This window comes from Mus musculus, chromosome 6 (genome assembly GCF_000001635.26).
Source record: "Mus musculus strain C57BL/6J chromosome 6, GRCm38.p6 C57BL/6J".
NCBI classification, from domain to species: domain Eukaryota; kingdom Metazoa; phylum Chordata; class Mammalia; order Rodentia; family Muridae; genus Mus; species Mus musculus.
Genome location: NC_000072.6, coordinates 52,307,135 through 52,320,581, shown reverse-complemented (window position 1 = coordinate 52,320,581; position 13,447 = coordinate 52,307,135). Strand labels below are relative to the sequence as shown.

At 52.7% G+C, this 13,447-nt stretch overlaps 1 protein-coding gene and 1 long non-coding RNA gene across 3 annotated transcripts; one reads left to right on the top strand and one right to left on the bottom strand.

Annotated features, from left to right (window-relative positions):
* Nucleotides 1-2,192: 2,192 nt before the first annotated feature.
* Evx1 (even-skipped homeobox 1) lies at nucleotides 2,193-7,084 on the bottom strand. 2 transcript variants are annotated; one of them, XM_006505516.1, is made up of 3 exons: nucleotides 6,366-6,533; nucleotides 4,588-4,844; nucleotides 2,193-4,049 (listed from the first exon to the last, which is right to left on the bottom strand). In XM_006505516.1, exons 2-3 carry the CDS (start codon nucleotides 4,723-4,725, stop codon nucleotides 3,483-3,485), a joined length of 705 nt encoding a protein of 234 aa, XP_006505579.1. In that variant the 5' UTR covers nucleotides 4,726-4,844; nucleotides 6,366-6,533; the 3' UTR covers nucleotides 2,193-3,482. The 2 variants fall into 2 exon arrangements, with proteins under 2 accessions (XP_006505579.1, NP_031992.1); NM_007966.4 differs by having other exon boundaries at nucleotides 2,204-4,049; nucleotides 6,311-7,084.
* Nucleotides 5,750-12,193, top strand: Evx1os (even skipped homeotic gene 1, opposite strand). Its single transcript, NR_038163.1, has 4 exons — nucleotides 5,750-5,811; nucleotides 7,012-7,278; nucleotides 7,752-7,829; nucleotides 9,685-12,193. It is a non-coding gene; the product is annotated as an even skipped homeotic gene 1, opposite strand (long non-coding RNA).
* The last annotated feature ends 1,254 nt before the right edge of the window (nucleotides 12,194-13,447 follow it).

The window sequence follows — 13,447 nt, the reverse complement described above, 5'->3', positions numbered from 1 at the left end:
GGCAGCGGGTGTTTCCTCGTTTGGAGAATAATAGAAGCAACGGAGCAGGAGAAGTCTGGAGAACAAAGGAATCTTTTAAACTTTCATGAAAGCATTGTGGATGGAGGAGACATACTTTGGGGACCCAAAGCATCCATTTGGGGTGACTGTCTAGGACTGTGTCCTTTGGGTAACACGTGTGTGATGGATCTCTTTTTCCTGCTGCCTTTTTCCTGTGGAGGATCCCATGTCTAGTGAGTCCTTACAGATTTAGAGCCTAGGAAGGTGGTTCTGTATGGTGAAAAGCCACCAATAGGACAGAGGGTGAGATCAAACTGCGAAGTCCCCACCCCCACCCCAAATAGGGGTAAGGCTGGGAGAACTAAGTGATTTGCTATGTAACTGGGTAATTTAATGCCAGAGTTAGGGAACTGCTGGCCGGAATCATTTCGTCTCCGAGGCTCTGGCGAGCTCATCCGCTTTATCCTGTTGTTTAAAATGAGCATTATCCCAAACATATGCAATGCAATCAGTTTGGTCACACTTACAAGAACACGCTTTAATAAGGCAATCAATCACATGTTAACAAGCCAGCGACGGCCGGGGCTTTGCGCACACTTGGTCTGCAGAGTCTTGCAGCTCTAGGCAGACCCAAGCTGAGCACTGGACCTTGTTTTCAGACCTGCAGGTTCTGCCAGGACTCAGAAGCTGCAGGGGAAACTAAAATGTGAAACGCTGTTGAACCCAGATCTTGGGCTCAGAGTCCCAAAGCCCAGTGTGTGTTATGTGTTAGGGGAGGAAGAATCAAGAACCTGAAACTCATAGGTGCATCCTAGTCACCGTTTGCTGTGCACAGCTCAGAGCTTCAGGCAAAATGGGACCTTGCCAGAGTTCAGTTAAGACAAGAGACTCAGAAGTTTAAAAAGAAACAAAACCAAAAACAATCCCACGTTAGGCCTCTTGCCTGGTCTGCCTTATCTGTTCTACAGTCCGAACTTGAAGCTAGAGACGGACAGTACCTTCATAGTCAAGTCTGCTCTCCCAACCAACGTGAGGCATGTCAAGCCAGATGGCATGGCCTGGTGCAGGCACGCTAAGCTGGGGGGGGGGGGGGGGCTCATAGAGTGAGAAGTGGTGCCTACTGCCAAACCGCAAACCTTGGCAAAAGGGAAATTTCATTATGAAGTAATGAGTAATTCCTCCTGGCAAGATGTATTGTTATATCTTCCACTTCAATTTGGAGGAAGAGAGGCTCAATTACCCAGAAAATACAGTCAATTAAAGGCTGCTGATTGGACACGAGGCCGGATCATCGATCTTGTACTTTCCAATATCGCTGCAGACACCTCATTTTCCCTCCCTATTAACTGAAAATACGCCTGGCATTAAGGCAACCCGCAGCCCATTTACCTGTCGCAAGCAATCTCTGCCCGATGTGGAGCAACTGCAAAATTTGCTGGGATTTGGCACTGGGGAGCCCCTGGCTTCAGAGGGAACTTCGAGGGCCTGGGGGCAGGAAAGAGTGGGAGCACAGTTGCTGGGTAGAAGGTTCCACGCGGGGCCACAGTATACAAGAAGGCAGAGGGCATTTGTGGAGTTCCCACTGCCCAGCAGAGAACCCTCCCTGCTAGGCAACCCAAACCTTCCTAGCTTCCCAGAAGGCTACTGGGCTGGGATTTCAGAACGAGGCACTCTTGAGTAGGTCGGGGAAGTGCTATGTAGTGCCAGAATTCCATCCTCCAGGTAGGACCATCCCAACCCTCATCCAGCCACTTCTTTCTATGCATGGATGGAGGCCTGACTCCACCAGCAAACACTGCTCTCTGGAATGGTCCAGCACCTGTCATTACTACTTATCTCATCAGGCTCATCATGGAGGAAGGACTAAAGGAGATGGCAGCCCTGAAGTCCCCTATTGGAGCAACTGAAGGATTCATCCATTAGAGGGATGAGCCCTAGGCAAACTGAACACTTTAGGGGGCCAATCTACCTATGGCAAGTCCTAGATACTCCCAGAACTAACCAAGCCTACACCCCAGTCATCTGGAAGACAGACTTCTACTTTCCTGCAGTGTTTGTTTGGATCCTGCCAATGCCCAACAGGGACTTAGGAGACCCCTCCCTCTGTGAGTCCATCTCCTTTATTCTGTCCCTATACATGCCCACGGTAGCTAAATTAGCAATTCAAAAATAGCAACAAAACAAAACAAAACTTATGCTTAAATGCTAAAGTAAGAATCATGTTCAGCTTTTATTGCAATATGGTTAACAAATCATAACAGCAAATTCTTTGGGCTGCAAAGGAAAACCCCAAACCAAACCAAATTCATTCCCTGCAGGAAGGACCACTTCCTCCCAGTGGAGGGAAGCCTGCATTGGATGATTGAAGTTGTCCTTTTCCTCAAACACTGGCTATAAGGATGAGTACAGGAGTTCCTAAGTGGCTCCCCAATAAACCCCAGTGAAGGGGAGAGACAGGGTCCTCCAGAGGCGCTGAAGGTTTGTACTGGCAGCTGAAAGCCAAGGCCCTGTGGCAATTTGGGGAGACAATGAGAGAAGAATGTAAGAAGTCTCCGTTCCCTAAGCTCTTCCCAGGGCGCCTTGTTAGACCGGCTCAGCAGCTCCGGGCTTGGTGGCCCAGCAGAGTGGTGATCATTATTATACATACATTCAACATTCAAAAACCCCTCCTCACCCATCACTTGCTAATCAGGCTGTGTGCTGGGTTAAGGGAGAAGAGGTTCGCCCCACAGAAGCTGCCTAGGGACCCTGGAGCCCCTGCCCCTTCCCTGCCAATGTCAAACCGGAAGGGAGAAGGCTGGAGCTGCACAGGTCGGGTCGTGAGATGTCACAAAGCCAGAAATAGGGAAAGAAGTCAGTGGCTGGTAGAGGGTACCACTCCCCAGATGCTGTGTAGTTGAGGCCCTGGGAAGGTGAGCCGGCTCCCAGGTTCCTCGCCAAGTGGCAAGCATCTCCCTAGCAGTAAATCATCTCTCCCCTAAATGGCTGGGATGTTGCCATCAACAAGCCCCCTGCCATGCGTTGGAAAAGCTGGTGAAGATTAATTTCTACCTGCTCTGCATACACAGCATTTTGTTCCAAGAAACAGCGAGTTCCCTTCGCAGCTCTTGCCCTTGACAGGAGAGTGGGGGCCCAGTTGAAGGGTACGAGGGGCTTGGGAGTGGGTTGTTCCCGGGTAGCTGTTGAACCAAGGCCTCGACCTCTGATAGAGTGGTGGTTTCGGTGGAGAATGGCAAGGCCTGGCCACCCCAGGGGACGCTTTCCCACCCCATTCCTGCTCCTAAGCAGCCAATGTCGCTTCTGGGGCTCCTGGATCCTCTAGGCGGAGTCCTTTATGGTGTCCCCCCCCCCACCTCCACCTCCTTTCCCCTGTGCATCTGAGAAGAGAGGTGACAGGTGGGATGCTGGAGGAGCCCCGAAGGCTCCCCCGACCTCCACCCCACGACGTCCATCCTGCAGTCGGCAGCCCCGAGGGCGCCCCCTTATCTGGTGAGGGGCACCTCCTCTCTCTGGTCCAACGCCGCCACGGAGGAGGCCTTGCTGAGCACAGAGGGGGCGAACGTGAGGAAGGAGTCCGAGCGGGAGGTGGAGGCACAAGTGAAGTCTGAGGCGGCGGCAGCGGCGGCGGCCCTGGGCGCCAGCCCGTTGGCCGGGCCGCTGTGGCAGGCGAGGCAGGAGCAGGGCCCGGCGGCAGCGGCGGCGGCGGCCGAGGCGCCGAGTCCGTGCGCCGGGCCGGGATAGAGCGGCGGGTGGCGGAAGGCGCACAGCAGTTCGGGCCGTGGGTAGGGCTGCGAGAGCACGCGGAAGGTGTCGAGCGGGCGCAGGGGGCCGCTGAAGGGCGAGGCGGCGGCCGAGGCGGCGGACGCGGCGCCCAGGCCCACGGGCGAGTAGTAGGGCAGGGGCAGGTGCGACGGGAAGGGGTAGGGCAGGCCGCCCGCGGCCGCCGCGTGGCTCATCATGTAGGTGTAGAAGGCAGGGTCGGCCGGGTGCGGCCACGTCATGGCCAGCCGCTGACGCTTGTCCTTCATGCGCCGGTTCTGAAACCACACCTGAGGAGAGGAAGAGGAGCGCCTTGGAGGGCTGCGCCAGGCCCAGGCCCATGGCTGGGGGTGGGTGGGGTGCGAGGGCCATGCTCGCAGTGAGGGGGGCTGGGGAGTGGGGGGAGAGTCAAAAGCAACTCCAGCTGACAAGGGCAGGCCACCAACCCAGATGGAAACCCTCGGGAGCAGGACTGGGCAGCCGCTCAGCCTGCCCACCGGGCTTAGCATCACAAGCTGGAGTGAGGGTACTAAGAGGAAGGCCTGCCTCAATGGATCTGGGGAGGCAAAAGACATTTTCCCATAGATTTAGGGCTCCCTGTTCTTTGGGGACACTGTCACTTGCAGTCACCTGTCTCCGTAGTCTGTTTGCCTAGGAAAAGGACGGGAATCTTGGCAGCAGTGGCTGACTATGGACTGTCAGAGGGAAATTCTGAGTGTACCAGATTGGAGAGTCCAGGCCCAGACGATTCAGCTGCAGTAGACCGTTGACATCTCCTTCCTACTAACCTAGGTACATAGCCACCTCGAGGATCCTAGCCCAGCCTACCTTGATGGTAGTTTCAGGAAGGTTTAAGGCTGCTGCCAGTTCGCATCTCCGCGGTCTTGAAACGTAGTTCTCCCTGTAGAACTCTTTCTCCAGCCTTGCAATCTGCTCCCGGGTAAAGGCCGTGCGGTATCGGCGCATCTGGTCACTGGCGCTGCAGGCCAGGGTGCCTTGAGAGCCGCTGCCGCCGCTGCCACCGTTACTCTTGGGGGCCTCGCTGCCACTGGTAGGACTGCTACCCAGAGCATCGGAGCCTGGCGCTGCACAGGAGCCCAGAGCACACAGGTGCACATACAGAGACACAACACAAATACACAAACAAATGCTGACTTCAGGCTGGAGGAGGGGCATTAGAAGGAGAACCCCTTAGCTTCCTCAGTCACTGATTCTGCTGGGGCTCTGGAAGCTTCACCGGAGAGGTCTTGACACAGAAAAGGTTTGGGGCAGGCTTAAAGTGGCTGTTTGGAAGACCTGGACCTAAGGCATACTGGGTCTAAAGGCTTCCCTTCCGCTTGCCCCTGGGTGCAGCAAAGGGCATATCCCCTGAACTCTCTGCTTGTGTTGGTAGGGATGGGTAAGGATGTGCCGGAACACTGAATTCTTGAGGTTAATGTATTGTAGCTTGTTGGACATACAGTGAGCTTCCTCGATCTTGTGTGTGTGTGCACCAGTATGCCAGTACCAGGTGTGGGGATGTGTGTTGGGTTGCACCTATTGCAGGAGTGGTATATTTTGAGTATGGGTTGTGAGGACATGGTATGGTAGAGAAGCTGGGTTAGATAGATGATAAGATGATAGGAGATGGAGGTGGATACTTAACAAGGTGGTGTTGGCTGCCTAGGCCTAGAGGTAGAGGCAAGCCTTTCCCACCCATTCCCATGGTTTTGTGGAGGTGTGTCTGCTGATGGGCTTCCAGTCTTTCATTCCTAGGAGTGGATATTGTTGGTATAGAGAGACTCCCTTCTGAGCTATCCACCCCCACTCCCATTAGCCCCTGGTGAGAAGGAGCAGTGTAATTAAAGTACCAACCCCTTAGACCCACCCCAGAGGAGGGTGGGGCTCCAGCCCCCCTGCAGCTGCTTTTCCTTTGGGTGGAGAAGTGAGACTGAGGGAAAGAGGGAGGGGGAGGGCCCAATCCCCGCCTTTTCAAATGCAACCGGAGACCAAAGGCAATTAGACCATTGGGACCATTTCCGACCTGGCGCCGCCAGCCCGGGAAGTGACAAGGTAATTTGGACCTCTGACCGACGTGCAAACTGGTCGGAGGGCTGCAGCCCTCCGGAGACCAGAGTCCGCCACGATTTTACGGTCCTTTATATTCTCCGGGCTTCCGCGCCTCCTTGTGCCTTGCTCCCCTCCAGTCAAACTGCCCGGACAACCGTTTGATCTTGCCCTACCCGACGGATGTGTCTTTCCGTCTTAGCTGAATCATTCCCACAAAACTCGGGGGTTGGGAGGTTGGGGTGCGTTTTGGACCCCTCAAGTCAAGACTTGTGCCAACGCTGACATTCGTCCAGGCACAACTGTCACTCTAATGGGATAACACGAGAGCCCTCACACACACTAAGGTGCAGAGAGCAAAAGAGTTGTTCAGGTGCCCCCGCCCCACTCACCCAACCCCCAGCCATCCTGCCCCAAGGGAAAGGAGCATCTTGCACCTGGCCTGAGATGAAGGGAACTGTGGGTGGAGTGGGCGGACCGGGGAGCGGAGGGGCAAGGTGGCTACCTTTGCTGTGCTGGTACTCGGCGTTCCCGGTGGCGCAGTCTGGGGTGCAGCTCACCTCGATTTCTTCATAGAAATCCGATTCGGTGTCTGAGCTACTAGGTTGCCCTTGGCCAGAGAGGCTGTCCGCGGAGGGGACTGGGGGTCCCGGGCCAAGCATGGCCGCTCCAGCAGACCGTGGCTCGGCGCCCAGCCCTGCAGCACTGCCTGCTAGTCCATCGACCGGCTCCTCCTCCTGGCCTCCCCCGCCACGCTCCCGGGAAGTCGGAGGGCCGGCTCGCGGGCTCAGGCAACCGTGGGGCACCATCTTCTCTGGCGGTTCAGGCAGCGGGCTGCTCACGGCTTCGGACAAATTAGAGACCCTCTTACCAACCAGAGTGCCAAGCTGACCCCCATCCAGAAACATAACCATGTCCTTTCGGCTCTCCATCCCCGGACTCTCCAGAGGGGGGGAGGGGGAAAACCCCCAAGTAAGCTCCTAATCCCAGGCTCCCTGGGATCTTGGCTGAGAAGAGGAGCTAAGGCGACAAGGCAGGCGCCGGGTAGCCCCAGCGCCGTGTCGACGGCGACCGCGGAGATGGCAGTGGGGAGCTAGGGTCACCTTGTGATGCGAGCGCTCCTCTGTGCCGCACCGCCTCTGGGAGGAAGCCCCATTGCCCTCTTCTTTCTAAGCTGTCATCCTCCTGCTGCAATCGTCATTACAGTACCGCTGGTGACGCCACTCGGCGAACGCAAGTGGATAAATAGAAACGTCTGCCACAGTGAAGATGAAAGGAGACCCGCAGCTAATGGCTCGGCAGTGATGCGCCAGGTGTGGGCCTCGCTCGAATGGGGAGGAGAGTGTGAAAACAGAGAGACACACACACTGGGAAAGGGAGACACCCAGACACAGAGGATGCAAATGGAATTCCGCACACAGAAAAGGGAGCGCTTAAGGCGCGCAGCGAGTTCCACAGGGGCAACAGGACTTGGTAATTGAAAAATGCTTTTGAAATTTTATTTTATTGTTGTTTTGACTTCTGTTTTCTTAACCTGGTGTCTAGATCTAATACTAATGAAAGAATCCATAGCTACTCTTTGGAAGCTGTTTACAAACCCAGGTTTTCTGAGTATTAATACAACCGCTTGTCTTTTTTTTTTTTTTTTTTTTTTTAACCAGCTACTGAAAAGGTACCCTCCACCTCAGTTGTCTGGGGAGCTTGAGCCTAAAGTACCCGTTCCTCCCTCATCTCCCCAACCCCATCTGTCTCCCTCCTAAGAACCAAACTTTATTTTCATCCCCTAACAGCCAAAAGATATCGTTTTCCCCTTTGAGAACCGGCCTTGTGTGCTAACACAGTGTTCCTCGATTTTAGAAGAAGAAGAAAAATCTCTCCCCACCCAGATCACCTGGCTAAAATTCGAAGTGTTCAATGAGTTGTTGTTGTTAATTATCTCTATCTAGATGGCCTGATTTGAATTTGGATTGGCTCTTCATAGAAGAAAACATCTTTTGGTTTGGCTTATCTCCGGGCTATTTCAGGTATGTCGGTTAGGGAAAGGGTCTAAGATTGGCCTTTCTTTTTCTGTCTGTATTTTAGGTATTTCTACAGAGTCAACGAATTCTGCCACAAACGGCGTGTTCTAATGAAAAGGAGCTGGCAATCCGGCCCCCTGCTCTGGTAGTACGGAAGGAGCCCAGGTAGAAGGTGCTGGCCTTCTCTGATGGTTTTAGGGCAGCTGTGGGTAGATTGTGTGGCAAAGAGTATCAGCAGGGTTTGAGCTTGCAGGGTCCTCTCCTGGGCTCTACCCAAAAGAGATTTTCTGTGTCCAAAGCTAGAGGTAGGAGAGAAAGTTGTTGAAATGTCATGGGGAAAACAAAAAACAAAAACAAAAAACAAAAACAGGCAGTAGGCGGGGTGAAGGGACTAGGCTAATCCTCTGAGGAGGTGAAGGTCTGGACCTGTGGAATTCTGGGACTTGGTGTTTGGGAGAAGGAGTAGAAGAATCTCCTGCGGAGCCTGGCAGGTGGGCCAGATTGAGGGGCAGAGGTGAGCACCCTCCGAGTTTAGCTCCTCCATCCCCCTCTCTGGCTCCCCCTGCAATATTTTCCACTAGTGAGCAGCCTGCCCTCTTAGCTGAAGAAGCGGGGGGTGGGGATAAAAACTCCTGTGTCCCAAGGCAAAGCCCCAGCTTCTAAGAAAGTTCCTGTGATTCCCTCATTGTCCTCTGTCTCCTACCCTTTTCTCAGTTTCTCTCTACCCTTCCCTCAATCTGGCTGATTTAGGATTATGGAAATAATGGAGGAAGCCAGAGGTTTAGGAAAACGACTCTGGCTTTCCATTTCTCTCCTGATGCAGCAAATGTTTGTTAATCTTGCCTGGGGAACAAGGGCAGATGACAAGAAGGGTGGTATCCAAGCAAATGTGTCCACTCCCTATTAACCCCCAAAGCCAGCAGTTGCTGAACACTGCCAGCCCAGAAATCTAGAGAAAGATTTCAGAGGCCAAGGCAGAGATGGGGTCAAGGGGATAGTGAGTTCTCGGATCTTCTCCTGCCCTGAGGAGATATCCACCAATTCTGGCTTGTCCTGGCTTTCTCACTCCAGCCAGAGTCTGCTTGGTCTCTCTGTTCTCTAGACTCCTGAATCTGTCTCAGGGCTGCTGCTGCTGCTGCATCTTCTGGGGCTGGGCCTGTGAGACACCCACTCTCCCAGCCCCCCCCCCCCCCCCCCATGAACTAGCCACTACTTCACTGCCCTCCCTCTCAGAGGGAGGCTGGTCTGACTTCCCTGCCCCGCCCCCAGCTTTGCATTCAATGGGAATGTTCAACGTTTGATCCCCTTTTACTCAGCATTTTCCCTAGAGATGAAAGCAGAACAGAATTGTGAGATCAAGGGGTGCCATTTAGTCTCCTTCCTGGGTCAGTCGGATGGAGCCAGGCTTTCCTTACATCTCCAGGAGGGGCCTCAGACTCTCTGAAGGCTGCAGCCTCCTGTCTGCTCCAGATCTGAGCTTCATGAAAATCCCTTCTCAGCCCACCCCCAGTCCCAAATTCCTCCCCAGACCCCAGCATAGCTTTTTAAAGCAGCCTCCATCTACTTAGCATCCTAGTTTTGAGGTCCCTACTTGAACCTCTCCCTACCTATGCCGATGCTTAAAGAGAAAAAAAAAAAAAAAAGAAAAGAAAGAAATCCAACTAAATGTCACTTCTAATATCAGCAATTGGCCGACTTCAAATGAAGGGAGTAGAATTTTTCACTGCAGATGAAAAGAGAGTGCTGGAGAAAGACACGGTTTGGGGGTTTTTGTTCTGTTTTGTCTTGGGTTGTTACTGTTTTTGTTTTTCTTCCTGCTTGGGAAGTGTGTTTTAATCTTCACTATCGTTGTATTATGAAGGTTATTTACTGAGCAGCGGAAGAAGGAAGGAAATTTCTAATAGCGCGTGAAGCAAGGTAACCCTTCGAAAGCAAAGAGAGGTGACAGCCACCTTAGTGGAGTCCGCCCCGGTGCATCTCTCCGCTGCAGCCCCGCCGACTTGCAGTCCTTCTCCTGCTGGGGCGATCGGCTCAGATGCGGCCAGTTCTTCGAGGATTGGAATTCTCTGAACTTCAAACGCTGTGGGTTTGGCTTCCGCCCGGCTAGGAGGGATAGAGGGTGGCTGAGAATCCTAGGGAGCCAAGGGGAGATAAGTCGCGCCAGTCGTTTTAAATGGAATCTAAACCTTTGCTTGGGCCACCGAATGTGGATCCCCACGGAAACAGCTTCGCTTCGCAAGAAAATCCGGCTTGGGAGAGAGGCGGCTGCGGTTGTGGGAGCTGTCTAAGTGACCCGAGGCCCGTGGGGCGTGGTCGGCAGTGGTCCTGAGCGGTCCAGAGCACCTTTGCACATGGCTGGCTGAAAGGCAAGGGTGAAAGTCCAGGGACCTGCTTTCTCCCGGGGAGAAGGGGTGAATGCGTCGTCTAGGGAAAGAAAAAGAAATGAACTTTTCTTTCGTCAAATGTAAGAACAAAGAGAGCATCCTTCTAAATAGTAAGAGTCTCCCAGCTGTCGTAGATACTGTCCCCTGGTCCTCTGTGACCTTTCAGGTTGTGACAGGGATTATTTCCGCAAAGTTTCTGTGACTCTGGGTCTTCGCAGCTAGAGGGGTTGGCAGTGGGAGTATCTATCAGTCAGCTCCACTTCTCCCAATACAGCTGTCCAGGCCTCTTTTTGAGCCCAGACTCACTGAGTGGTGCGCCCCTTGGGGGAACATCCCCCGCCCGCGAGAAAAGGTTTACTGAAAGCCAAACTCCAGAGGTTCAGGCTTCCAGGAGTCCAGAGATCAAATAATCTGGACGGATTCCCTTCCCCTGGAGGCAGTGTTCCGCGCAGTGGGCAACAGAGAACAGTTCTCCTCTTCAGAAGGTTGAGCTGGAGTCTTCGCAAACGCAGTTAGGAGAAGTGCTCAGCCTCTGGGCCTCCTGATGTAAAGGGCACAGGTATCTGAGGCAAGAAATGGGGTGCTTCATGGCCCCCAATGCCTGATACTTCTCAGAACCCCAAAGGTATCCAGTCCTGCCTATTCTTCCTCTGGATCTGTTTGCTTAGTCTACTGAAAACCAGCGTCTAGTGGCTTCCTGCCCCTGTTCTGTCTCTGCAGTCTAGAAGCCCATCTCCCCACCCCCACCCCCAGCTCACTGTGAATACTGACAGCAGTGGGGAACAGACCCACCATAGGACTGACACCCCAGGCTCTTCTCACCTGAGGCTAACTCTGTCCCTTTGGACAAGGCCTGGATGAGCCCAGTGTAGTTTGTTCCCTCCCATTCAAGGGAGTTCTTCAATGTCTTCATGGTACAAACCATAGCTAGCTCCCTCCCGCCTTGCCCTAACAGAAGTATCACAGCCTCTTTCATCATTACCATTCTGATACTTGCTATTATTACAAGGCTAGTTGACATCTACGTCTCTTTCAGCTACATAAGAGTTCTTTACGGGTTTTAATAGCCTGCAAGGCTTTTCTCCCTCAGTTGTAGGGTGACCAGTAGTCCTAACAAGTGGCCATGGCAAGGCTGAGTGTCAGACCTAGGATCCTCCTCCTGAGTCATCTTCCTTCCTGTCCTTGGGGGAATCTCTTCTGCTATCATGTTGAGATAACACCCCATAGCCTTTCTGGAATCTAGATAGGTCTGTGCCCTCAGCAGGTCCTCCCTACCCTCAAGAGCACACTCCTCTGGAGAAAAGGCCCCTGGCCACATTGATGCCAATACTCCCCAACATAGATCCTTTCCAAGGAGGACAAAGAGTCCTGTGGTAAGAGCAGCCACAGTGTAAGAGCAGCACCATTTTATGCATTTGTGTTTTCCAACGTCTGCAGACTTGGGTTGGGGGTAGGTATATGAATTATCCCTGGCTTGCAGCTGAGAAGACGAAATGAGGAGAAATACATGCATGAGTAAGAGGATTCTGCCCACCCTACTCCCAGCCCTCCCCGCCATAAAGACAACTCTCAGAGCAGCTCTTGGAAGCTGGGCTGTGTGGTAGAATGCTTGCCTGGCTACCATGAGGTACTAGGCTTGGACTAAGAAGCCAGCTTGGGCTTTTCAACAGGGTCCTTTTGCTCCCACCTCACTCATAGAAGAGGGGACAATTCCTGGGACTCTGGGTACTCCCCTTGGACCTGCAGGTGAGGGAGAAAAGGCTGCAAACCACTTGGAAATACTCCTTCTACAGGATAGAGGCCAGCAGCTGGGTGAGGACTGTACAAGGGACTGTAGAAGAAAAAAACAACAACAACAAAACCCCAACCCATGTGGTCATGTGCAGGCCACTGGTACCTGAAAGTAAAACCTCTGATCTTCGTTCAGAACCAAATGTCAATATAATTACTTACTTTGGACCTTAAAGCACCGGCTCATTCCATGGCAATCAACCCTGAGTGCTTTTCTAAGAAAGACCTAGGTTTCCCAGGGCCACGCATCTATGTTTTTAAGAGGTAAGACCAATCACACAGGGCAACCTGAAATCTACCAGCCTAGCACCAAGTCACAGGTGCCATCCTGACTCAGCCTCCCAGGGTGCTAGGATTTATAGGCCGTTCACCACACCCAACCAACTACTCTTGACACTCTTAATCTCTTAGAAAATCATCTTCTTCCTCCTCCTCTTCCTCTTCTTCTTCTTCTTTTTTTTTTTTTTTTTTTTTTTTTTGGTCAGGGTTTCTCTTAGTAGCCCTGGCTGTCCTGGAACTCACTGTATAGAGCAGGCTGGCCTCGAACTCAGAAATCCGCCTGCCTCTGCCTCCCAAGTGCTGGGATTAAAGGTGTGCGCCACCACTGCCCTGCTACCTCTTAAACATTCTATCCCCTTAGATATCTGGCTATCTCCCTTTTCTAGAAAAATCCACAGAGGTCCTCCAGTTTCCAGAATTTCTTTCCCTGCATCAGCCCTTTAGAGCCACCATAGTCCAAGAAAAAATGGCCTAATTCACTTTTAGGAATGTATGTTTACCTGAGGAGGTTGTTGTTGCTGTTTTGTTGTTGTTTGGTTGGTTTTCCTCTCACTACATAGCAGCTTCCTCCACAAAGCTGTCCTGATTGTTGTGTGGCCCAAAGGACAAAACCTAAGTGGCTGGCCAGGCTTGCTTATACATGTGACTTGGCCTGCACACATCCTCCACTGGAAACCTCCAGGTTCTGGCCCTGCATCAGAGATAGCTGGTCTGGCTGGAGCTTCCCTAAAAGGCAGGGTTTGACTTGGGTTGATCATCTTTTGAATAAAGACAAGAGCTGCCTGCTGGCTATTACTACCTCCCTATATTACAGCAGGAGTTCCTTTCCCAGCCTCAGGGAGGGGTTCTCTCTGTTCTTGTTGGCTTGGGTTTTAGTCTGATTCTGCAGCTAGAACCTGGGGCTCTACACATGCTAATCAGGCACTTTGCCACTGGGACATAACCCATATCTATTGCTTTGCACTTAACATTGGGGTGGGAGGGTGAGAGAAGAGTCTGGCTGTGTAGCCTAGGCTGATAGGAGTTCCAGCCATAGAGTTCAGACTGGCCCCAACTGGATGAGTCTCCTGCTTCTCTCTGCATGTACCCCTATACCAGTGCTTGCTCTGCTTTTTACAATTTTCTCCAAAGGCAAGCCTTTCCATGAGCTGAAGGACTTGAGTCAGCTCT

Excerpts from the sequence above, each read along its gene's own strand:
- Evx1 (NM_007966.4), bottom strand. The coding sequence starts at position 6,737 with ATGGAGAGCCGAAAGGACATGGTTATGTTTCTGGATGGGGGTCAGCTT. Across the intron at positions 4,845-6,310 it reads CGAGTACCAGCACAGCAAAG|CGCCAGGCTCCGATGCTCTG; the intron begins GTAGCCACCTTG and ends GCTCCTGTGCAG. Across the intron at positions 4,050-4,587 it reads TTCCTGAAACTACCATCAAG|GTGTGGTTTCAGAACCGGCG; the intron begins GTAGGCTGGGCT and ends TCCTCTCCTCAG.